Source organism: Parasteatoda tepidariorum, chromosome 5 (assembly GCF_043381705.1).
Source record: "Parasteatoda tepidariorum isolate YZ-2023 chromosome 5, CAS_Ptep_4.0, whole genome shotgun sequence".
NCBI lineage: Eukaryota > Metazoa > Arthropoda > Arachnida > Araneae > Theridiidae > Parasteatoda > Parasteatoda tepidariorum.
The window spans coordinates 78,741,056-78,768,213 of NC_092208.1; the positions used below are offsets into that span (position 1 = coordinate 78,741,056).

The 27,158-nt window shown below is 28.1% G+C and overlaps 1 protein-coding gene across 6 annotated transcripts in view; it reads left to right on the forward strand.

Annotated features, from left to right (window-relative positions):
* The window catches only part of LOC107456554 (split discs), a 65,729-nt gene that overhangs the window by 36,297 nt on the left and 2,274 nt on the right, over positions 1 to 27,158 (forward strand). For 2 of the 6 annotated variants that reach the window (XM_071180662.1, XM_071180663.1), the window contains exons 2-16: positions 3,330 to 3,989; positions 5,099 to 5,296; positions 6,288 to 6,469; positions 8,712 to 8,970; positions 9,980 to 10,243; positions 11,609 to 11,797; positions 12,965 to 12,994; positions 15,017 to 15,286; positions 17,476 to 17,637; positions 19,621 to 19,834; positions 19,924 to 20,036; positions 21,556 to 21,800; positions 22,148 to 22,253; positions 25,369 to 25,485; positions 25,585 to 25,644. In XM_071180662.1, coding sequence (XP_071036763.1) covers positions 3,351 to 3,989; positions 5,099 to 5,296; positions 6,288 to 6,469; positions 8,712 to 8,970; positions 9,980 to 10,243; positions 11,609 to 11,797; positions 12,965 to 12,994; positions 15,017 to 15,286; positions 17,476 to 17,637; positions 19,621 to 19,834; positions 19,924 to 20,036; positions 21,556 to 21,800; positions 22,148 to 22,253; positions 25,369 to 25,485; positions 25,585 to 25,644 — 3,048 coding nt within the window. In that variant the 5' untranslated portion in view covers positions 3,330 to 3,350. Of the gene's footprint in view, positions 1 to 869; positions 1,072 to 3,329; positions 3,990 to 5,098; positions 5,297 to 6,287; positions 6,470 to 8,711; positions 8,971 to 9,979; positions 10,244 to 11,608; positions 11,798 to 12,964; positions 12,995 to 15,016; positions 15,287 to 17,475; positions 17,638 to 19,620; positions 19,835 to 19,923; positions 20,037 to 21,555; positions 21,801 to 22,147; positions 22,254 to 25,368; positions 25,486 to 25,584; positions 25,645 to 27,158 lie in introns of those variants that run through there. The other 4 variants (XM_016074447.3, XM_071180664.1, XM_071180661.1 and 1 more) reach the window with 3 other exon arrangements.

Here is a 27,158-nt window from a genome sequence, read left to right on the forward strand (position 1 = left end):
GACCTAGTATAAAACATATTATTAAAAGAGCGGAAGTTGTCATAGTAATCGTCATATTAAAATATTAAATGATTATTACTATCGAATAATTTTTGGTAAAAATTAGATATTCTCTACTCAGACTAATATTGGTTATAAAACTATACGTAAAAATAAATAAATAAGAATCCACGTGCAACGCTAAGAACAACTATAATAAACGCTTAGATAAATCTGATGAATAAAGTAGTTATCGCGCTCACTATTATAAATATTTTTAGAGAAAATAAAGTCTTACTTTAGTTTCGTAGAAAAATCTTTAATAATTATTTCAAATATATATTGAAGAACAAAATATGTAGAATATTGCAAAAGTGTATATTTCTTGCTAAGAAAATTAAAATTGACTAAGATCTTGATAACTATTTAAATATCTTGAAAATTAATCTTTTAGTCTTATTTGTAAATTGTCCCAATTTCTCAAAAAACCCACCGAGATTTGGATGAAAAATTAATATTTAAATTGCACTTTGAGACGAATTAGTAGTATTTTCTACATAAAATATTAAGATTTGTATCATCAACACACAGGCTCAATTGGCTCAAAATTTGAGCTTATGGTCATTATCCTAAGTCAAAAGGTCCTCCCTGGAAAATACGAAACTTATTCTATTCAGTGTCAAATAAATGGTTTTTCTACTGCACACTCTTCTTAAAGGCAGTGTTCCGTCATTGAAATGCATGCGCCAATTTCGCAATTTTCAAGTAAGTAAACGCAAATATAATATTACGCATGTTTTCGCTTTAATGAAAATAAGCAAGCATCTTGATAGCGATTAAATTAAACGATGTTTTTATATCGATATTTACACCTCTTTTTTTTCACTTTCATCGTTGCCTGGGTGTACGTTAGAATTTTCGGGGGGACAGTGTTTACGTTTTCGTGTTTTGAAAATTTGAATATAAACTCAAATAGATACTTTTAATGATTAACTTCGAATGCTTCTAATCTTGCCTCTGTGCAATTTAATTATAATTATGATTGCCAAACTGTTAAACATCATTAAAAATTTAAGAAAAATGTATTTAAAAGTAAGCCGTTTTTTTTCTCATTTATTCCTTTTTTTATTTCTCATTATGTAATTAATTAGAGTAAAAATGAAACATATATATGCATGTTTGGTGCTGCATGCTGCTGGAATTATTAATATGTTTAAATAATTTATTTAGTTACATATATCAAATGTATTTAACTATAACACACCTTGCGCCATCATAAAACAAGCCTTTCAAGTTATTTTCGGTTGCTGGTTGTTTTTAAATGAGCTAATAATGCAATTTCATAGCAGCGTTGCATGCATACTGCTATCCAGAAAACATATATTAAATATATGCTATATTATTGACATATTTGTAAATAAACATACTCTGTCTTTTTCCTATCATATATTAACTTTACCGAAAGGTTTAAAATTGAATATGCAGTAAGCATTTCATTTGTGGGTTCTGGCCTTACATAGTTCTTTACTCTCGTTAGATTTATAATAGCTCGAATTTAATAACAATAAACTGCTTAACTTTAACGAAATAGTTTATGAAAAATCGCAATATTTATCTGAATAAATCAAAATTGTAATAAGACATTCAATGTCTTTATTCATGTAATTTCAAATACCCTCCCTGTTTACTTACTTAAGACTAACCTTTCTATTTATTATTTCATTTAAACACTTAAAGATTCCCTTACCAATTCTATCTAACATTTTAAAAAAATTTGTTTGGATTGACTGGGTCAATGGCAATTACCAATAAGCTACTGGGAAAGAGTTGTAAATATATTTGCTCTTTTACTTGAAGAATTTATATGACTAAATATTTAATCGCATTAAACTCTGTATAGTAATAATCATCTAATGCTTTAACTTCTTAAAGATAATAAATGTTATAATTTATCACTTATATACATATTTTAATAAAAATTTAGAAGTATTTTTCTTAAGCTACCCTACTTTGTTTGATATAAATAGTGGAAATGTTTTTTAAAGGCCTCTTTTTAATTGAAATACACGTAGACAAATAATTTGTTATAAAGAAAAATTGAACTATGTTTATGTTATGATGAAGCTGGAAAAATAATATAAATTTAATTTGATGTATTCATATTTATTTCTATAATATACACTATGTCACATGAGAAATAATGATGTATTTAAAGAAAATACAGATTTTGATTATGTTTAAAAAACTCATTTGAGTCTGGATTTTTTAAAAGGATCCATCTGGGTTTCTATGGGTTGATTGTAAACTCTGGTTTTTAATTTTGTAATAAAACACATTATGGAAAAAAAATTATACTTATCCATTTGGCCATGAAAAACCCTATAGAACTGTATCTATATCAGTTATGCTAGGTATCTATTGCTACACAATAAATAGCAGTGTTCTCCCGAAGTGTTTTTGAAGGGCGGCCTTCCCTTTAATCCCCATAAATGTGTGCTTTTTGTAAAAATAAGCCTCCATCCATTAAGAATACTGTCTTTTTATCCATTTTCAAGAAAAATTAGCAAACTGTTAAAATAATAATTACAAGCAAAGATTACCTGTGTATGTAGGTTTAATTACTGTTGCAAATATATGCTCTGTTGGGATTATTCTCAACTGGTTGAACTTTTATAAGTTTCTCCTTTTTTTAAAGGGTATAAAAATAATTTAAAAAAATTTTATACCTTTTAAAATTATAACCTATTAAATTTTTTTCGTGGCTTTGAAATTATTTTTTAAATAAATGTCTTTTTTTATAAAAAAAAAAGGGGGAAAAATGCACCTCTAAATCGTCATTTTGTAATTGTTATCAGTATAAATTATAGAAAAAATCTTGTAAGCTGTTTATCAAAAAAAAAATTTATTTTTTTTTAGTTTACTTTTTTCTTTTAAAAAAATGCATTCACAGATATTTGTCTCTTAATATGCCTTTAATTATTATTTATAAACTACAATTTTTTCTCTAATTTGAATTTGGGTAATGAGTTAAAATTACTTTTTGAAATATACACATAGAATAGTATAAGAGGGTAAGTTAAAAATTGTTGCATCAAATTTTGTTATTATATGATATTCCATAATTTGATAATTTTTTTCGGTGTTAAATGAGTGCTGTTTTCTGTGACGAAGCACCCTGCCATTTTTTTACTATTAGGGAGAACTCTATAAATAGTTACTATCATTAGCTGACCATCATTGACGATTTTTTTATAACTTTGTAAGATGGATAAGTACTAAAAGAAAAATAAGTAAAACTGAATAACATTTGTTAATATATATGTATTAAAATAAGTTTGATTTTTTTTCAGGCTCTTGTATTGTAACTACAAATGTTAAAAGTCATCGACTGTTTAAGAAACTCAGAAGGAAACATGAAAAACAACAAACCTGTAAGTGGGAAGCCAAGTGGAAACACCATTTCTTCAAAGAACCAAGTACAGAGCATTTTAGGACCTCCTCGTACAAATAAAGTACCTTCATCAGAAAAAATTTTATCATCAACTTCTGTTAAAAAGTCATCAACTGTCAAATCTCGCTCTAACACTTGCTCCAGTAGTCAAGAAAGTCTCTCTGGAATCGGTACTAGTGTTCGTCGGAAGACAAGCGTTCAACCAAAAGTGTCCTCATCAAGTGCAAATAAAAATGATTGCACTCCTATACGTTCCATAAATAACTTACAAACAGTTGTGCCTCTTTCTTCTACTAAAAAAGCAACTTTCAGGAGACTTAATCAAAGTAATATGCGTCGAGCAGTTAGTAAAGACAGTGTGGATTTTGCTGCGAAAGAGCGTGAGAAGGAAAATGTAAAAATTGGTCTGAATCGAAACAAAAGTAATAACTGCATTACTATTTTGCAAATGGAAAAAGAGAAAGTTAAAATGGAACAGCAAATTTCTGAACTTGTTAAAAATGCTGAAAGCAAAAAGGCAGAAATTGCAACATTGAAGATGGAAATTAACAAATTGAAGGTAGCATTAACTTTATTAAAAGTTTTATTTTTCTGGCAACTTATTTAGTTCTCAAAAACCAGGCAAACTAGGATTGAGTGGAACATTAAAAAACTAAAACTAAGCAATGTGAAACACTTTGATCTAAATTTCAAAAATTGATTATTTATGGAAATTTTCCAGTTTATTTATAAAAAATTTTTTTAGACTGTTTTCATTAAAAGTGATATTTTCATATGTTCTTTATTTTATTTTATGTTAGGAAAAGAGCTCATAACTTAGCTATTACAAAACATATATATATATGTCTTGCTGATATTATGTATATAAAGAATTTTTTTTTTTTTACATTTTATTTTCTGTTTTTTTTTGTGTCATATATTTTTTACTTAGTGTGTTCTACTTTGTTTAAATTTTTTTCAGTGCTCCTCACACTATTGTATTGATATATTTTGCTTTAGTCATGTTGATACAATATTAGAAAGCACACCTTTTTCTGGTATAATTGTGTGAGCTGATGAAGAGATTATATATTTTTGTTTTTTGGCTTTTTAATATATATCTTCTTAATTTTTTTTTAAATATTTTTTCATGAGGAGTTTTTTTTTTTTTTTTTNTTTTTTTTTTTTTTTTTTTTTTTTTTTTTTTTTTTTTTTTTTTTTTGAATAATTGAATGTAAGAATAAATAAGTTATAAATTTAATCAGTTTACGAAAAAAAATTTAATAAATGTGCTTGTCATAAAATTCAATAAATTTGAATAAAAATTTTAAGTTGAATTTAATAACATTTTGCTTGTCACCTATGTTAAGTTAGAAATTTTATTATTAGCGAGAAACTGAAAAATACTAGTTAATAAGAAAATAGTAGTATAATGTTTTTTTTTCTTTAAAATATAATAAATTAAGAAAGGTAAAAAAAGAACTTTAAATAATAGTTAATGAGGCAGTCTACAGTTGTATGCTAACAATGCAAATAAATTTGCTGCTACAGAGCTCATGAACAATAATGCCAAATTTGTCATTACAGCCTTGTGATTGTTTCTATTAATGCCTGTGTCTCTTAAATATTTTTTACTTTGTTGTGTGCAATATGTTTGTCACTTACATATTTTGTGTCTATAAATCATAGGATCTTAAAAGCGATGATGCTGTTGATCAGCTAAGACAGGAGCTTGAAAGTGTACAATTGGAAAACCAGGCTTTAAAAGAAAGACTTCTCCAACTGGGTGTTCCTCTTGAAATGACTGCTCTCTCAGACACTCAGAAGGAACAAATCTTAATTCAAAGATCTCTTTCGGGATCATTTTTAAACTTTGAGAAAAACCAGGTGAGATTTATTTTGTCGCTTGCATGCATTTAAAGCTAACTTTATGAGGTTAATAATAACATACATGTCTAATATTGCCTTAGTGTCGGCATTTAGATTAGTTTCCTAAGAGTACATGTTCAGTGAGCCCCCCCCCCCCAAGAAAAAGAGGAAGAAATAGCCTTCAGGTGTGCTAAATTCCACACATGAGTAGACCCATATGGTATACACAAACACTGTTCGCAAAAAATGTTTCACTATTGCGGAAAATTTTTTACTATTACTAAAAACGAAGACAAATCCGCCTCTTCTAAGAAAGTTTGAATTCTGGAGGGGTAAAGAGAGATTTGCTTTTTTCTACTGATGCAAGCAAGATTTAAAATCACATTCGTATTTTAATGATTTTATATGAAATGTCTTGTTTCTTATTCACTCGATTTAAAGCCACTATTATGATTCGTGTTCAAGAGAGTTAAAAATTATACATCAGAATTTGTATTCACACGATTTTAAAATAAAACATCGAGATTCCTATTCGTGAGATTTTTAAATTTAATATAGAGATCCGTGTTCACGTTATTTAAAAATCATTCATTGAGATACATATTCCCGCAATTTAAATACAAGTAAATAATTTAAATCTTGGATCGATATTTTTAATTAAAATGTTGGTAACGTACTGTGGACAAATGCTTCCTACATAAAAAAAAATTCTTGTTCAAATTTCAGGTATTATTTCAATTATTTAAGAAGTATTGTTGCACACAAAATTTTTGGATCTCGATTTTCATCTTTTTCCTATGAATCAATTTTGAGTTCTATAAAAATTAAACGTTTTTAAAAATCCGTTATTTTCAAACAAATTTTGACAAAAGGGTTGAAACTAGATACAAAGGTTAATTAATGCGTCAAGAAAGCTTTTGAGTTGAAATTTTGTGTTTGTAGAAAGTGTTTCATTTTATCTAAGTCTGCATTTCATTTTATTTAAGTTTCATTTTATCTGTAATTTCAGAATAATTTATCTGATGGTCCTAAGTCTCTTGATACAGAAGTGGGTGAAGCTTCTGGTGTTAATTTGCCACCATCTGGACGCAGTCTTTCAGAATGGGAAAGAGGAAGCAGTAGCAGTTTAAGTGAAATGTCTGTTGCTTGCCTGCAAGACAGAATTATGCAAATGGAAGAAACACATCATAGGTAAATTAATTTATAGTCAAATGTTCAACGATGTGTTATTACCCACTCAATTAATGAGATATCGAGGCAACTAGTGCAAATATAACTAACCATTTGAAAAATCGAAGGAGTTAAAAGTGTTAAATTTGCTGGCAATTTCTAATTCAAAACCAATTTTTCATAATATTAAAAAAGAAAAGTAAGATTATATTATTTACAGTTTTGTTTACATAATGAACAACCAGGGCCGGATTTACGTATAAGCTGTAGCTTGGGGCCTCGAGATGGCAAGGGCCCCCAGATCCATCTTTTTCCTTCTTTTCGGAGCTGGAGCCCTCTGAAGCCTAAAATACATTTTTTTTTTCTTTTTTACATTGGCGAACGCTTTTCAAAATCTAATAGAAGTGTTTACATGTATAAAATAATTGTTACTCTTCACTTTTTTAACCAAAAGAGCAATAAAAAGGCCTTTTGACTGATGAAAATATCCTGTAGCTTTCGTAGCTACCTGTGATGGGAGTAGTCCATGGATCCTAAAAAGCGGTACTCCATGGAGTCAGTAGTCAAATAGCCGCCTCAATTTACACTGTGGGAAATGTTTTCAGCTTCTTTAAATTGCTGTGGGCTCTTTTGTCTGATTTCTGGGCAAAAAATTTCTAGGGCTGTGGGAGAATCTTGTTTAGGGTCACTCTGTTTCGAGATTTCCGTTGTGTCTCATTGCCGTTAAAGAGCTTCTCGTTTATTTTTAACTTTTCTTTTTTGCAAAATATATGTTTTCCAATTTATTACAAAAGCTTTTTTTTTTCCTTTTAATTATCCTAAATGTTTTAACTAGCTTAATTGTTTAATTTACTTAATTATTGTAATTGATTTTAATTTGTTATTTTCCAAATTAATCGTACATGAATCCGTGAACTCCTTTCTTTATTTATTTAAATGGTGGGCCATCATTCAATTCCCTCTTTGACGGGCCCATCTGCCAAAATTCTTGATTTGGTTTATTTTGGATGAAATTGAGATAACAGATGTGGTTTTACTTTAATTTTGCTTACTGCTAATAGACAGAAGCAACATGTGATATTGCTTGATAGAGCATTGAAATCAAGTGATCATCAGCTAAACAAATGTTTTAATATATATGTAAAAAAATATTGTTCAACCCTCCTTTCTAACCAAATTTTCCATGTATCCCCGAAATATGAATTATGTTAAATTTGTAAAATATGATATTTGGTACACAAAATTCATTTATTTAGTTAGCTTATGCTTTTATTGTTTATTGATCATGCTTGTTTCTATTTTTAACTCCCTGACTTTTGTTGTTATTATGTGTTTAAAGTTATTAAGGCATCTAAATTGTTTAATTTAAAAGGATTTCAAATTTTTAATGCAAAGTTGAAATAACTTCTTAAAATTGCAAATTGAAACTATTTATAAGATTTTGGCAGATTTGTTTTTATTTTAAATCTGTGCATTTAATTTAATAAAATAAAAACAAATAAAAAATAAGTTTAAAAAATGTAAATAAATGGCTAGATTAAATATAAAACTGTGTTGTCAATGAAAAGGAACATATCTTTTAACCCACTGGCGGTTAAGGAAATGGGCAAAATTGGGAGAATGTTTCTCCCCTACACACAGTTCCCCTATCAGTTAACATGGGAAAACCGGTTTTGCTATGCAGAGAAGACTGCAGGTTAAAATGCGACTTTTTACATGCAGAACCGTCAGTGGGTTAAACAATTTGAGTATTAATAAATTATTCAAAAATAAGCAATTTTAAAAGGTAGAAAAGTTTTTTGATTTGTTTAAAAGGCAAATTTTGTCCCTTCATTTGATCAAGAGACTATTTAATATCTGTTTCTAAGAAGCAGTAGGTCGCGTGTGGGTGTGTGGATGATGTAAGTAAAAGAGGCATACAAAAAAAGCCAATTTAACTTCAGTTAATGCCCTCGATATTATATTTTTAAACTCCTCGCAAAAATGTAGTAAAAAAGTTATACAAATTAATTGTCGCAAACAAATTAATATTAAGTAAGAACGAATCAAAAATGATATCGAAATATGCTGAATCACTAATGAGACAGGCGGGATGAAGNCCCTGTAACTATTTCATAGTTCAATTTGCTTTTCACTTGTAACTAAATCACATTTATGTATAAAAATGAGTACATTTAGTTGTAAATTTTGTATTCTGTATTAACCGCCAACTTTCTTTCTCGATCTTATTTTTGTGATTGTAACAAATTATTGTATTTGTTAGCACCAATGAAGAGCTGCAAGCTACTCTGCAAGAGCTTACGGACCTTCAAGATCAACTTGTTGATTTACAACTAGAAAATGAGCGAATGGCAGATGAAAAAGCTGTACTGTTAGAATCTCTCTGCTCGCAGACTGAAAAACTTGAAGAATGCCGAACACAAATCACTCAACTGAAACAACTTCTTTTCCAACAGCATAATCAGGAAGGACTTCCCCTTTCTCCATCCGAAAGAGAGTGTAACTTAGTTGACTTGCTCAAGGTAAAGGTTTTAAATCATCAAGAATCTTGCAAAGTTTTTTTTTTCCTCCAAAACTAATCCTATCAAGATTTCAGATGGGTTTGCTTAAGCTGATTATGTTATATGAAGGATTGATTTTCTAGAATCAGAAATCGTAGAGTCAATAAATAAACGCATTTAGTTCCAACCAAAATTATTATCAGCTTTTAATGCTGGCTTAAATATACTTTTCAATTTATCAAACATAACAAAAAATAGTAATTTGAAATTTTAAATGTTATGTATCTGGTTTTGTATCCAATTTTAGAACACTTACATAGAGTTTTTTATAAAAAGAAATTTCAAAGCAGTGGAATTTTATGTTCCCATTGTTTTAAAAATTGAATAATCATTTATGAAATTCAATAACTTTTGGAAAAAATTCAATTATTATTTAAAAACATTTTAGTTTTTACTGCTATTTCACATATTAAACTAAAAATTTCTCTAAACAAATAATACATCTTTTATACCTTTGACTTATGAGTTTAGGAAAATTGGTTTGCAAAACTTCCATGTGTAAGGTTTTTTCAAATGAGAATTTCTTCTATATCTGCTCTTATCTTGAATGTATATTATGCATTGAATTTTTCCTGAAGTTCATTATTTCATTTACTTGAATTAAATAATGAACAATAAAGATAAGAAGCTGGTTGATATTCATTACTTTTAAAAAAGGACGGCAAGAATTCTTATTTTAAAAAAAAAAACATATTCAATGTCTTTAATCGTGAATTGTTCTTTAATTAAGTATTTAATATATATGTATTGAATGTTCATTATTTGATTCACGTCAATTTAAAGCCAGTGTCATAATTTTGTTTTAAAACATTGAACCTATGAAAAATCTTTTCCGAAAATTTTCGCTTTAAATTACTTCACTATAAAAAGTGTTATTTACCCTGTCTTAATAATACATCAAAAGCAAGATGTGTTAAAACATGATTGAGGTCTGTACTTGACTGCTTAAAAATATATTTGTAAATTATAGAAAGCTCAAGAAGCTCATGACGTATTGCTGATGAAACAAGAAGAATTATCATCAGCTCTGCAAGCAGCAAAGAATGATTGTGGCCCCCAAACAGATTTGTTGCTTTTACGAGACAGAGTGAGACTCTTAGAATCTACCATTGAAAGTATCAATGCTGATAAGCGTCTGTTAGAATCTCAACTGAATGAGTGCCAGGAACAGTTATCTGCTAATCAAATAGAAGTATCTCAATTGAAACTACAACTTGAAAATGAACAACAAAAGGTAATGCTCATCATTTCAATGAAATTTAACTTTAGGCTGATTTATTTTTTGGTTGTCTGAGTAACTTTACTGTATAATCATATTTTTTTAAAAAAAATCTTTTTTTTTTCTTTATTTATACAGCAATAAAAATTTTCTAACAATAAAGTAATCAGAAACTGTACTGTTTTATTTATCGATTAGGTAATCAGTATTTAGGTCTTTGTTTGATCCAAAACAGTTTATTTAATAAAATGGTGTTTGGTAATATATAACATAGTTCTAGAGCTGCCTTTTAGCCTATGAGCCTAGCTGATTCTGCCATTAAGCTCAAGATCAAGGCAGAAAAGTTGTTTTTCTGAGGAATATAAGCTCATTTCCTCTTAGCTTTAAAAAAAAAACTGCTAATTTTATAGGGGTCTGGTTTTTTTTTTGTTGTTTTTTTTAAGCTTTTTGGTCCTTCTGATTTTGATTAGTCTTTCGTTTTGAGAATTTCAACTTGTTTGCCGCTTAGCTAACTCAACATAATTTTTTTTTTTTTTTTTTAAATGTCTATGAAATCTTGTATTGATACTAACTAGGGTGGGTATATGGTGAGGGGGAATGCCCGTATGCCCTAAATAAGGGCGGGTCGGGAGAAATATTTCAAAATATGGTGAGGGGGAACAAAAGTTTGCCACTTTTAAGATTAAGAAATTTCATACCATAAATTGCTATTAAAATGTTCGACTTTATTATCCACTCCAAATCAGTTATTGTGTTTTTCTAAATTATTGTTTTTAAGATTTACATTAATAGTTTTAAAACACAATCAAAAATGAAACTATGGGGAGGCCAGATACATAGCCGCCAATTTGTATGGCCACAAGAAATAATTTTCTTAGTGATAGCAACATTTGTATTTTGGTGTATTAAATCTTGAAGTTTAAAGTTTAAAAAAAAACAACATTTAAACTACCACAGAGAATCAGTAATTTAAAAAAATATGTAGTTAAGATCTATTTGTTAGCTAATTATGTTTATCGCTGTCTTAATTTTGTTTTTAGAAAATTATTTCAAAATTAATTGTTTTACTACCACTTCGTAAAATCTTTATCAACGACCTTACAAATTGGCAAGTATGCAGATGTTTTACTTGTCAGGCTTGCTACTGTAGTTCAGGTTAGTGATGTTGATGGGCCGGTTTTAGCCTGCAAGCCGTAATTCGGACTGCTCCTGCTCTAGGAACACTTTCTTTTCATTTATTGCATGCAAGATATTGTTTGTTTTATCAATTAAAGTTTTTTCAAGTGTTAATAACATAGGTATGTATTTTTTTTTTTTTTTTCATTTCAATGAGAAAGAACTATATCATATTGATACTTTTTTCCTTAAAAATATCTATAGGTTTCTGAGCTTGAGAAAGAAAGAGAAGCTGGAGCTACATCTGAATTGAATGCTTTACTTCAGGAAACTCGTAAAGACAAAGAAAAAGTGGAGGAAAGAGCAGTCCGCTTGCAGGAACAGTTAGCTCTTAGTCAAAGAGAGGTGACACGATACAAAGACCAGCTTCAACAGTTGCAAGAAGAAAATATGGTAGTTATTTGATTTTATTATTATTATTTTTTTTTACTTTTTAGTTGTGTTGATTAATTTTCTACCATTTTTCTATTGTTCAAACAAATGCTTTGATTCTGTATTATGTTCATACACATCAGAGAAAATCTGGTTATTTCAGAACATTTGAAATTAGCTTAAACAGGGTGCGTAGCATCTTTTAATGGTGCTTATATTTTTTATTTCAGGGTTTGTAAAAAGTGCTTAATTTTCTATCTTTTAAAAAGAGAATTTTTTTCTTAGCCATGTCAATTGTCGTCGTAAATTACAAAAAATGCGTGATTTACACAATTTTCTCTAGAAAATTGGAAAGTGATTAAAAATATTTTTTGAGTACTTAAAAGGTGCTTATTTTTTGTTAAAAAATCTGGCTACGCACCCTGTTTAAAGAGAGAGAGAGAGAGAAATCTCTGAGAAAATAAAATGGGTCAAAAACCTGTAAATGAATAAAAAATTTCAAGCTTCTTTTTCTTTTCAGAAATTTTTTTTATAAATGCCCTAAATAATTTTAAATTTTTAGAAGCAACCAGGTACAAAGCATGTATTGTTGCTTGTGGTAATAAAAGGAGTGGTAAGGATTATGTAAGGATGTATATTAACTTTTATACTTTCATGCTTTTAAAGTTTTATTGAATATGTTATGTGTACCAATGTTATGTGTTCAGGCAAATAAAATAATTATAATTGTGATTAATTGATAACAAAAAAAAATATTTTTTTACGATGGTATTTCTGTTTACCTGCTACAAAGTTTTTTTCTGATAAAAAAAAAACCTAGATTCTCCTGATACTTAAATTGCTACAATTTTTTTTTAAGTGAGTGGGACCTTTAATTGTGGCTTTGGAGAGATAGGGAATTTTTATCCAGCAATCAAACATGTACCCCTGTGTTAGTTTAAGTAAAATTATTAAATGGCTCTTAAATAAAAAATTTATCTTCACAAACATGGAAGAATAATTTAATTTTTTAAGCTATTAACATTACTCCTTGATGTGATGTACTCCCACGTGTTGTGTTTTGTCTAGTAATTTTTATGTCATTAATTTCACTTCAAATATAGCTTGAGGGAGAACATCCCATATTTGTGAGTGAAATTTTAAAATTCTTATTTTTCCTCTGTAATAAGAAATTTTTTATTGTCTTAGCTTTGCAATCAAGAGGTTAACTCTAATAAGGTAAGGAAAAAAATGACCCTTTTACATTTTTTTCAAACTGCCTACAGTTTGATAAATTCTAACTTTTTATCATTATTACCAGATGCATGCACATCCATCCATTTATAATAAACAATAAAGATTTATTAAAATTTGGGTATTTTGCTAAATGAAAATGTAACAAATTTTTTTAATGTAGTTCTTGAATAAGGATTTTACATAAACATAAGTAATTTAATATATTCTATCATAATGAATATTTTATAAGTGAAACACTTAAATGTTGATGAGTTATTTTTTTTTTTTTAAAAAATTAATATAATAGACTAAACGAGAATAAGATTATTTTTTATTCATTTAATAAAAACTTAAAACATAATTTAACTTATTATGCTGAATTAAACACATGGGTTTAAAATGCTAGTAAACACAGAGTTCTCCCTAGGAATAAAAAAGAGCAGGGCGCTTACTCGCAGAAAAAGGAACTTTGAGTTTTGAAAGGACACTTGCTTAACGCCATTAAGATTTATCAAAATATGTAATAACTGAAGTTAATCCTAAATTTTTAAATTACCTTTTTATACTATTTTATGTGTACATTTCACAAAGTAATTCTGATAATAACAGACAAAGCTTTTGAAAATAGTTAAAGACAAGCTAACAGCCAATCTCTTAATATAAATTTTCTTAAAAAAAAAAAATTTAAAACTTAAAATAAGGGATTAATTGATAAACAACTTTAAAGCTTTTTTTACATTTCAAACTGAAAGTTATGAGAAAATGAACTTTTAAAGGTGTATTTTTAAATAAAACGATATTTATTTAAAAAAAAATAATAATAATGGTAAAACTTAAAATCACCTCCCAAGTAAAGAATGTTAATATCTCTAGAACTGAATTTCATGCAAATTTCAGCTATATAACTAGACAACATAAGAAAAATCTTACTAAAATGAAGGAATGAAATTAAAAATTAAAGTTAAGTAATTATCCGTAACAAAATAAATCAGAAATAGACTCTCTCTAAAACAGGTGGTTAGGAAAATCTTTTCCTGAAGAAATAAAATAAAAAGGCAGAGATTTTAAGGAATAGCAGCTTATTTTTACAAAAAGGACAAGGAGGATGCATTTATAAGGATCAAAAGGCAGCCGGGCAGGCTGCCCTTCTAAAGACACTTAGGGAAAACACTGGTAAACATTTGAATTTCAAAAATGATAAGTCTTTAATTTTATAGAATTTATAGATTTTCTTTGTTTAAAGAATAGAAGTTGGTTATTATTAGACAGCCATATACTGTCCTGTAAATAAAACCATTTATCTAAAATAGTAATCAAGCTAAATAATCTGTTTACTTGAGTAGTTAACTTTACAGTTATTAATCCTCATTTTTCAATAATATTTTATAGATTTGCATACAATGCAGTGAATTTTAGAACACAGTGCAAAATGAAAAATAGAAAATATCAAAATCTGGAATTATGACAGTTCCCTTCGAAAAGCAGAAGAAATTATATTTTAGTAAAAATTTATGATTGCATTTACTAAATTATCTACCGAAATACAAATTAGGTAACATAGAACTTTTCTTTTTTAACGTTATGTAAAATTACTATGTAGGCAGACTTATCAAGCATTAATCTAGTCTTTTTTATTGTAAATAGTGTTAATAATATTTAGTGATAGTTTATAGTGTTAATAATATTTTAACAAAAAAGAGTGCTTTGAAATAATTTATGTTAAAATGTAAAATAGTATTTCACGTGATCTTATGCATTTTTAAAACTGTCCCTAAAGAAGTACTATGGACACAAATCGTGTTAATTTTGAATTTAAATAATCAATGCAATTGTTCAGTTCAGCTTTGTAATAATTTTCCTGACGTTTTGCGATTTTTTTTTTTTTTACTTGTTGTTTAATTTGTTTTTATTAATGACAGATAGGGAACCTCGATCGCGACAAATAACTGAAGAATAAGTACTTCTAATTAATTTATGTCAAAATGTGGAAGAATATTTAGTTAATTTGTTTTCGATTAATAACAGGTTGCCAAAAATAATGCTCATAAAGAAATAACAGATATGGAATATCGATTGCAACAAATAACAGCAGAGAAGGAGTTGTTATCCAAAGAAATGGAAACACTGCAAGATGCATTGCAACAGACAAAGCTAACCTCTCAGCATCACTTAGAAGATAAGAGACACTTGAAATCTACTGTGGGTGAACTTCAAAAAGCTGTTAATGAAACAGCTTCTCAACTTACACAGACTCAAAAAGAATTGGAAGAATTGAAGAAAAAACACAAAGAAGAGGTAACATTTATTTACTTCTAACAACTAGTTTATTAAAAGAAACTTTTTTAGTATAATCATCTCGGCCTTTTATTCAAGCTACAAATAGTTTAATTTTATTTAGTTTTCTCATTAATATCTATCTATCTATCTGTATGTATGTGTGTTTGTATATATATATATATATATATATATATATGGATNTACATACAAAGCTAAAGCGACATGAGTAGCGCAAAAACTTCTGTTACAATAAAATTTTTAAATGGTTTCATGTTATTCTGAATTATTTGTTAAATTTAACAAATAATGTTTTATAATTCTCCGAACTTAAGAAGGTAAATATATGCTTTCAAAATGTCATTTAAATTTTTAAACTAAATTTTAAAAAAAACTCTTGTGAGCAAGAAAATTTAGCTTATTAATGTGTTACAGGGTGCATAGCGTTTGTAAAAAGTACTTAAAGATGCTTTTTTTTGGGTATTTCGTTTTTAAAAACTTTTAAAGATGCATTTTTCAGCTGGCGTTTTTAAAAAGTGCTTTTTTTCCCTTCAGTGATATCTGGTGGATCCCATGCATTTCACGAAAAATGGGGTGTTTGCTACTTAATCATTCACGCGGACTTCGTGTCGTACCCACGTTATGCACGTTACTTGCACATGCACGCACACTTGAAACCGAAACCGGAGTGCTCCGATTCGGATGGAGAATGTCAGAGCCTTATGAAATGTTTTTCTTTTTAATTTATTTTAATTTTATTATTGTTTATTTTATTTTACTTCTAACACTTTTTCGACGTAAGGGGTACGGGTACTTTTGTTCTGAGTTCAGGGTCAAGTTGAATTCACTCGATGATGTGAGAAAGTACTGATTGTTTCGATTTACGTCTGTTTCTTTTTGGGGGTTTTTTTAACCCTAAAACTGTTTATAAAAAGTTTTTGTTTTTCAATGATATCACTGATTGAATATGAATTTTTTGAGTGCTTGAAAATTTTCGTAAAGTGCTTGAAAAGTTTTTAAAAAGTGCTTATTTTTGATTCAAAGATTTGGCTACGCACCCTGTGTTATAATTCAATGTAATAGTTAGTAATTGGAAGCATCCCACATACCAGATTAAGTATAATTTTTTAGAAAATATTTTAAAGATTGAGAATGACAAGTGTTAGAACAATGCTAGTCAGCAAAAGTGAGTAAAAAATAAAAGCAACTAGATTTAATAAAAATTCTTTTTTCTTTTGATGGTCATTATTTAGTGAAACTGTAATAAAACATAAAGAAATAGCTATAGTAAGTTACTCATGTTATTACAATATAGAAAAAAATATGTAGTTAAAAATATCTATAGTTAAAAATATGTAGAAAAATATGTAGTGAAAAAAATGTTCAAGCTAGCATGCTATAGATATGTCCTAGTTTTGCCCTCCTTTACATGTCTCAATCATAACGTGACAAAAAGTTTTACTATTTAAAATTTTCCTCTGTATTCTCTATGTCAACAGTTCCCAATTTTTTTTGGCTAAAGAACCCTAAATGATCAATCTTCTTTCAGCAAAACCCTAATTAAAATATATAAAGACAACTGTGAACGTTAATAATCAATAAAAGATGGTGTAATTTTTAAAATAAATAGGAAGAATGAAATATTTTAATAGTTTTATCATATTTTTCCTATTTTGTCTGTCTAGGTTTTCCTGAGTAAGGTATTTCATTACAATACTTTGATGTAAAGTAGTTGGCACTATTTTTGGCATTGAGATACTCTAAAATTATTTACTTTGTAGAAAAACATATTTCTTTATCAACAAATCTTATTATTTTATTTTAATTCGAAAAGCGCAAAGAGAATTATTAGTGCATGTCCTTATAAAAATATTTTCAATACAATATAATTAGAAAAAATAAGTTTTTTTTCCTTTTTAAAAATAATTTGTAACGACTCGCAAAATAGAAAGTAAATAATTTATTGTTCATTGGATCCTAATATAATTGCAAATTTTAAAACGTTAAAAAAACTGTTTAAAAAATGCCCTAAGTCTGCCGTGCCTTAAAGTTCTGCAGAACACCCTTTGAAAACTGTTGCTCTATATATCCCTTTTTTCAAAGGAAGTGATTTCACTTGTAACTGTATCTTACTTTTTAGAACTATTTTAAGTGCTGTATATTCTGTGACAACTTTGTTCAGTATTTATACTTCTTTTTATTGGTTATAGATTGAGGAATGGAACAGATTTCAGACTGATTTATTAACCACTGTAAGAGTTGCAAATGATTTTAGTAATGAAGCTCAGCAAGATGTTGAACGTCTAACTAATGAAAACAAACAGTTAAGTGAGAAAAATGCTAGTCTAGAAGCAGAAATCAAGTCTTTGAGAGTAAGTTAATTTGAATATTAATAGATTTTTTGAATGGATAAAATTACTTTCTCATAATAAATATCAGTGCTTATATCAATATTTAAAAAAAGAACCAGGAACTCAGTGAATTCTGAAAATGTGATCAAAACTTACAAAAATATCCACCAACCTTGGAAAATGTCTCGTTTATTTTGTGGCAGGAGTAAATAATTCAATTGTCTCTTGTGTAACTTACTGTTTGCTAGAAATTATTTACATTTGTTATTAGCTTTCCTGCATAACAGTTAAAGAATGCCTACATTTTGAATGCATAATAAATTGAAAACTCCATTGTCTTATATGATAACAGGTTGAAAATTTTCTGCATTACAGTTTTAGAATTCCCATGTTTTATATACATAACAGGTTGAGAATTGCTATATCTTATATATTTTCATAAAAGTTTTCAGGCAGGTCGTCAGGAATTTTTCATCTTCTGCAGGATTCATAGTTGCTTTCATACTCCTGCCTAAAAATACTCTGTACTCACTTGTCCTGATTTCTACCGACTTATGCTTCTTTTTTTTATTTATATTTTATTTATTTTTGTTTTGTTTTGGACATTCTATTTCAGTGAACATGGGAATTTTAAAAAAATCATTCAGGTTTTTAATTGAATCTTATATCTTAGCTTTTTTTTCTTTTAATCTTTGTATCAATGTATTCTTTAGTATGTAAATTATGTATGATTTAGTTTTGGAATTATTTATTGTTTCATGAAAATAACTAATAAATTTTATTTTAAACTTATTTTGATCTATCTTTCTATTAAGGAATCTATTTAAGTTGCAAAATTTCAGGTTTCAAGATTTCTCATTGTACATACGCTTGCCTGAAATCACCTTTTTTTAAAAATAAAAAAAGCAACATTTTTGACCAGCTTGTTTTGCCACTGCACAGGGAAAACCTGGCAAATACAGGGAATTTAAAAATCACTTAAAATAACTGGGAATTTTGAAGGGGTTTTTCAGCAATGAACTTACAAAAAAACACATTACGTACTGGTCTTAAACAAGAAGCGTTAAACGCAATTATGAACATCTACCTAAATGGAAAACCTCTTTCAGATTTCTGTGCAGAAACCTCTGTAAATCATTGGCTTGATTGTGGAACTGGCAAACGTCTTATTTGATTCATTTAAAAAATGCAGTACCCTCGGATAAATTGACATTCCAAATAACTTGACCTTTGTCATTTAAATTATTTCATAAAAGAAATACTAGGTTACTATTAGTAACCTAGTATTCGTAATCCTAGTAACTACTAATTCATTGCGCAATTTATATAAGTGTTTGTAATAAATAAGAGAAAATTATATTTTTATTTATTTAGAAGCTACGGGTTAGTTTCAAAGGAGGACGGGTACTTTGTTGGACAAGCCGTCCTCGGGGACGCCCTGATGTACATGGAATTTTTTCTTTTCCAGATTTGAGTGGCAACACTGTCTTAATTTTTTTTTTTTAATTCTGTGAAGTTTTTTTTTTTTTTTATTTTTATTATTATTATTATTTTNTAATATTTTTTTTTTTTTGAAGCAGTGGAGATTACATTATATATATTTTTTCCAGTTCTTTATTTCCCTTTTTAAAAGTAGTCTTCTAGTAGGTGCATATTGTATTAAAAAATTGTCCTGATTTTTATTTTGCATCACTGTGTGACTGTCTTCTGTCATTTTCAACATATTTAAAATTGTGACTGCACTGTATGTACATCTTTAATTATATTCTATAGTTAGAGAGTATTATTNATTATATATATATATATATATATATATATATATATATATATTCGTTTGCAAAAGCATTACACCCTGATAAGAACTTCTGCTTTCATTATCAGACGATTCCATTTAGTTTCAATTTTACTTCACCTTTTTCTTATGTATGTTACATATGCTTTTGTTTTTTTCTGCCTGCATGCTAGATATGTAAATATTTATTAACTTTGTGTCTTAAATTTTAGATAAAATCAGAGCCTCAATCTCCAACATTCTCCAAAACCAACTTAAAATTCAATGCTGATGTAAATGTTATATCCAATGTCGAAAAAGACCTTAATAACACTACACGCAGGCAATTGTCTTCTACCAAAAGAGCAGATAGAGGAGCTAATCAATTATCAGTTCGCTCACTTATTGAGTCTATAGAAAATGCTACAAAGCATGCAAAAGGACAAGGTGAAAAAAAAAATTTTTTTTTCTATATTATTGTTAAGTTAAATATTATTCAAATTGTATTAAAAAAAACTATTACAATGATTATACAGGTCCTAGTAGCAGTTGTAGTTCATCTTCCAGTAGCCTCAATAGTATAGCTTCTGAAACAAGATTAAATACTAATACCATTCTGATGAACAATAGTAATGATGTGTATATTACCGTAAGTACAAATACTTGTTTTGTTATTCAAATATAATTTATATCGTTCTAAAAAAATAGCTTAAAAAATACAATTTTTTTGTAAATAAAATCCTTTATTTATAGTATTATTAAATTCAAATGCTAAAAATATTATTAATACATACTAAATGCATTAATTAAAGTTTTTCTTTCACTACAAATTCATTTTAACTTTTGTATTTGAAGTATATTGCGATAAAAATGTCTACATCAAAGAAAGGCTCATAAAAATAAGTTATGCCTGTTGCAAGTTTTTTTTGGTCTAAAACTTATACTCATAAATGTAACAGTCCAGGGGCCAAGGCCTATTTTGCCCATCATACTTTTCTTGACCTTGGGCTTTTGGTTGTAGGATATGTTCTGGTTGGGTGGATAGCTGAATGCAGAACACTCAATGTTCAGACACCAAATATGCTTCGTAGCCATTTTATCAACCCACTGAAGCATTGAAATGTCGAGTCAACTTTTCCCAGTAGCGTAAGCACTAAAAGCTACCACTAGATTGATAAATATAATGTAAAAAATTAAAGGAATTTGGAAAATTTCTAGCTATTTCATTTTGAGGGAAAAATTAGCTATTTTAATTAGGAGGAAAAAAATAGCTTTCTGGTACTATATGTTAAATTTAATTTGTTAAATTTAAACTATTGTATTAATACTTATTGCTAAACAATTGTATTGGTCATTTTTCGTTCTTTCCTTTTTGTCCAAATTTTTTAGTGTCCTGGCTGAAATCCTATCCCTGATTTCAATTAATATTATGAATATTTCTTTTAAGTAGTATTTTTGAAATTCTATTCTGCAGTTTGTAATGGTCTCATATAAATTATGAATAATATTTTGCATTATTTTTTTTAATGTAACTAGAAAGTATTAATTTTTTTAACTTTATCCACAATTTTTCTTTTTAATGTTTCTTAACCCCTTCCTTCTCACTCACATAAAAGTGACGGGGTGAGGTTTCGCCCGCTATTTCTCGCTCCCGTGAAATTTCCGGGGTGGATTGTTCAGTAGTAACGCGTCAATAAGAATAAAACTAATTTGTTTCTTTTTCCTGGAAAACATTTTATTTCTCATTTTAAACACCAGGCAGCAGCACCAGGATATTTGTAAGTTAATTGTAGATTGTTAGTTTATTTTAAATTAGATGGCATCACTAATCAAATAAGTGTATTAAAAAATAGGCACTTTTGTGACCGTTTTCTGGAAAATTAACGGATCGTTAAGGGGTTAAGGAAAATATTTAATTTCAATTTTATTTTCATTTCTTCACTGATCTCCCATGTGTTTTTTTTATCTAAATAAAATAGGATTAATTTTTTATTGATAATTGTTACATTTTCAATTCCAATTTAATTGATATCAATGCACTTTTTTAATTTGTGTTATGTAATTATTAATGATTTCGCATTCTTATTTAAATATAATTATGTTCCTTGCAGAGATGTTACATTTTTCCAGATTTTTGATGTATTTAACATATTTATTTAACTTTTCAGCCAAGTATTCGCTCTTCTGCTGATTCTCTCCCCAAAGATGTTAAAACAGCATCTCAGAGTACACGGCCATCTAAAAAAACGACTAATGAAAATCTTAACCATATAGCTATAAACAATGGTACCTTATCTGGAGAACAGCATTCGCTTTCTAACAGAGGAGATGGGGACTCTTTAAAACCTCTGCCTGCTCATCCAGTATCTATTCTATCCAGCAAGCTAGATCCCATACGGAGGAATAGCTATGGGTAAATTTTAATATTTTATTTAAAATTAGTTTGCATGATAAAGGTATTTTAATTCATATTTATTTAGTTGTTCCAAATGAACTCAAAAGAGTTTATTGAACCTAATATATATTATAAAATGTAATTAGCAAAGGTGTGTGTATTTAAAAAAAAAGAAAAAATTTTAAATATTAGATATTTAGATCAGAAATGAACAGTATATTGCCATTATGAACTCAGTTATATTAATCGAATTTATTTTCTTGGGGCAATTTTTTAAACTCTTTTAAAAAAATGGAAGTTTTATTGATTTATTTTAAATGTACTATTTATTTAAATAAACTAAAATTGTTCTATTTATACTATAGAGACATTGTTGAAAAAAAGGATCCATTATCTTCTCTTGTAAAAGGTGGAGGTTCTAAGAGAAATGCTTTGTTGAAATGGTGTCAAAATAAAACATTGGGATATAAGGTATGTATATTGTCTGAGTAGAATATTTTAAATGTTTTTTACTAGTACAGCACAATCCAAAAGTTGTGTAATTCATGGTATAAACAAATATTGATGTTCCTAGAAATACTTATTCTTTGTTTCTATATTGTTCAGTTTATTGAAAGCAATTTATCAATTGAGAAATAGTTGTCTTTTCTGCTCCCGAATATTCAGTTATACATTTTTAAATGCTGTAATTTATATAAAATATTTCATTGTGTAATAATGCTAAACCCTAAAAATTAATTAAAAAAATAACATTTATTTTCATTTCGTTGAAGTCTTTTTAAAAAATAATGTGTTTTTGTTATTCATGTCAGCTCATGTACAAATTTTTAAGCTTTGTGAAAGTGCATTCACTCTATAAGAAGTAGATTATTTAATATTATACAACAACTCTAAATGTTGTCATAAATGTCGTTCTATGTTAAATGTTACTTATAAAAGGCTTGTATTTAAAAATTTATGAAGCATCTTTTATGTAAAGTTTTATTCAATCAAATAACAAATCTAAATAGTCAAATAATTTAGTCTGGCACTGTATTTCTGATTACCATGATATAGCTTATAAGTTTAATAAATTTTTAATTTTTCTCTTAATACTTTAAGTTTTAAAAATAATTAGTGAGGAGTATTGTAATAATACTTTTCTTTAACTCTATTGGGTTAAGCTTCTTTTTTGCTGCTGTTGTATGCAATTACAGGGTGGCCACTCTAATCGGGTTTCAAATTTCCCGGGTAAAAATCTTAAAATTTCCAGTTCATGTTTTTTTTTCTCATTAAGTGTAGGATGAGTACAAGAACAGGGTGCGTAGCGTTTGTAAAAAGTACTTAAAGGTGCTTTTTTGGAGATTTCGTTTTTAAAAGCTTTTAAAGGTTTCTTTTTCAGCTTGCGTTTTTAAAAAGTGCTATTTTTCCGAATAATTTTTTTCCCCCTTCAGTGATGTCTGGTGGATCCCATGCATTTCACGAAAAATGGGGAGTTTGCTACGTAATCATTAACGCGGACTTCATGTCGTACCCACGTTATGACTTGCGCATGCGCGCACACTTGTAACCAAAACCCGAGTGCTCCAATTCAGATAGAGAATATCAGATCCTTATGAAATGTTTTCTTTTTTCATTTATTTTAATTTTATTCTTGTTTATTTTATTTTACTTCTAACACCTTTTTTGACGTAGGGGGTAAGGGTACTTTTGTTCTGAGTTCAGTGGGTGATGTGGGAAACACTCGGTGATGTGGGAAAGTCANTCTGATTACCATGATATATCTTATAAGTTTAATAAATTTTTAATTTTTCTCTTAATACTTTAAGTTTTAAAAATAATTAGTGAGGAGTATTGTAATAATACTCTTCTTTAACTCTATTGTGTTAAGCTTCTTTTTTGCTGCTGTTGTATGCAATTACAGGGTGGCCACTCAAATCGGGTTTCAAATTTCCCTGGTAAAAATCTTAAAATTTCCAGTTCATGTTTTTTTTTTCTCATTAAGTGTAGGACGAGTACAAGAAAAATATCAATATTATAAAGTATTTTATTTAAAATGTTATTTTACCATCTTTGGTTCAGGGGAGAGAGCACTAGCCTCCCAATCAGGTGATCCTGGTTCGGATCTCAGCCATGGCTGGTCGAAACGAATTCTGTGCATAGCTCGCACCAACCACAGTGCTGACGTAAAATATCTTTAGTGGTAGATGGATAATGAATTAGAACCTGCTTGTCGTCAGGCTAACCTTTGGAGAATTTTGTGCCTTTCTTCCCCATGTAAAGCAAATACGAGTTAGTTACATCAAAAAAGTCCTGTGCGAAGGAAAATAGTGGATCCCCACCCATGTGAACCTTGAGTTCTATGAAATAGCTGATTCCTTGGCTAAAAATGCCAGAGATCTCAATCAAAATACAATCCCAACTACACTGGCAGATGCAAATGCTTTTGCAAAGTCAAGACTATTCCCCCCCTTAAAAATCAAGGCCACGATCAAATAACTAATCTTGACATCAACAGAAAGACAGCCACCATTCTCATCAGACTAAAAACAAAACATCATAAAAACACGAAAATCTCTACAGATGAGATGGGACTAAAAAATATCAAAACTGTGGCAACTGCCTTAATGTGGAACTCACACCATATCATGTTTTTGACTGCCCTGCAGTCGCTGCAGGCCTTCACCCCTTAAACTACCCTACAGAAGATTTTTATTCATTTAATGCCATAGAGATAGCTAAGACTATTAAAGCACACCATGAGATATGACTACACCAACCAACGAAGGAAATTTTCTCCCAATACTTGATCCAAGAGTTCCCTTACGTTCATAACTACAAGTCTACCAAGTTGAACATTAGTAGTGGTAAACTCAAAAATTGGGACAGCTGTTCAGTGACGGCTATAAAATAAAATAAATTATCGTGAAAAAATTAGACTAAATTTATTTTTTATTTTTAATGTTTTGGTGCAACATTAATTTTTAACAAATTAAGATGGATATGAAGAGGAAATATGTTTAGCTTGTAGAATATATTGTTTTTATTAAATAAAAAATGTTTCAATGTGTTACTTTAAGTAGTTTTTTTACATAGTGTACCAAATGGCAAATATAGGGTGACCAAAAAAAACTTGGACCTCATTGAGCAAATGGGATAATTCCAGGCGATTATACATCAATATATTTTTTAATATTTATTTACATTTCATTATAAAGTCATTTTATTCTGAATTCTAAAACTAAGTCTAAACAGTCCTCTTTATAAAATTTATTAATCATATTTTTTTTTTCTAAATTCAAATACTTAAAATAATCTTTGTTTTGAATTAGCAGCAATTCAGTATTCAAAAATGTTACATATGCAAAATTGTCAAATTTCTTGGATTTCACATTCATGGATTGTTGAACAATCGATTCGATAACTTATGACCTATATTTTTTTTACGTGTGCATTTCCTTTCTTAGAATAAAGCAAGAGAAGATTAATTTTAATCTTATTAATTGTTTATGATTATGTAATTGGTACTATGATTTTGATATAAGTTTTAGGTTTCTTTATTCCTTATTTAAAGCAAATATAAGACTAGAGAAATATTCTTTTACAGGGAATTGATATTACAAACTTCAGTAGTAGCTGGAATGATGGATTGGCATTTTGCGCTATAATGCATTCATATTTACCTAATATGGTTCCATATGATGAACTTGACAGCAGAGATAAGGTATAAGTTTTAGTGTTTTCTTTTCTTTAAATGCATATTGCTGAGTTTAATGGAACTCTTTTGAAACATTTTGACTTATTAATTTTGTTCAATTTACAGAGAAGAAATTTCACTTTAGCTTTTCAAGCTGCTGAATCAGTTGGAATAACAACTACTTTAGTGAGTAAATTTAAAAAAATCTTGAACTTTACAACAATTTGTGTTTTGTAGATTTATTATGATTGTGTTTATCTCTGTTTTATAAAAATAAATGATGCTATCCCCAGAATGAACTATAATACTTTAGATATCCATTAGACCATGGGGGAAAAAAGCAACCAAACCATTTATAAAAAATAAAAACTCAGTTGTAAAACTTTAATTTTGTGAGTGTATTCCTTTCTCCGTAGTCTAATTCAAATGTAAAAAATAAAAAAATTATAATTTGAATGCCACTCTGAAATAATTTCAGGTTACTAGTGTTGATTTTTTATATCTTTATAGTAAATATTAAAAAAGAATTATATCATTACAAAATGCTGATGAAATATGATTGAATTTAAAATTTTCATGGTTTGTTTTAATGCTTTTTTTAACCCTCTAATTAGTAAGCTAAGTGGCACACAGGTTTTTTCTTGTTAGATGCTACTTTCACTAAAAATAATATGGGGTTAGAAAGGTTTTTATCTATTTAAAAAGAAATATAAATCTCTCTAAAAATTACTCAATTCAAACATGCCAATAAGTTTTAAATTCTTCAACTATCATTATTTGTTAGTTTATTTATGTGCTGTAATAATTTTAAAACAAAAATCATTGAATTTTACTGTTTCTAACAGTACTTATAGTTTTTAATAGCCCTTTGTTTTTTTGGAAACAAAGGACTATTAACCAGAGATGATTGTGCTCTGGGAAAAATCCATATTTCTAGATTTTTTGCTAACTGCGATCCCGAAATTTCCGGAAATCCAAAGTCCTGAAATTTACAGAAATCATCTATCACATTGATGTATAATGCTTGTATATTTTATTTAAAAATATTAGACTAGAATTTATATTTGGCATCTCTTTCATTTGTAAATATTTTTTCTGGTAGATAATAAATGTGATTAGAGATAAAAGTAAACTAAATACATAATTATGAATTTAAATTATGCTGCATATAATTTATATAGAATTTTACGTTGGGAAAATATCAATGATTTAAATTTATAAAGACATTAATTTTTTGAAATGCGTCATTAATGATTTTACTCAGAATTTTTAATTGGGCTCACAATCACACCTGATTAACAAGCATTTTCAATTCATAATTTATATTAAACCATACAATTTTTTTTCTCTTAACTAAGTTGAAAATATTTCTTAATGTCTAAATATTGTTAATTTTTTAACATTGAAGGATTTTATTGGAAAAATTTTTTTAAATAATAAAATTTTAGTTGTTTTTAAAAAAAAAATTTCTTTTTTTTTTTTTTACATGAAAATGGTTTTATTGAAACGCTAAAGAATCAGTTAAAGTTCTTCATTCAAAATTTCACACAACATCCCTCATCAAAACATCGATTTATAAGATATTCATTTTTAACCATCAATATTACTATAAATTAGTGATAGGTCAGTGGTTAAAGCAATACTGAGCTGTGAATCTGAAAAACTGGAGTCTGATGGTTAAAGCCAAACCAGCTTCGGAT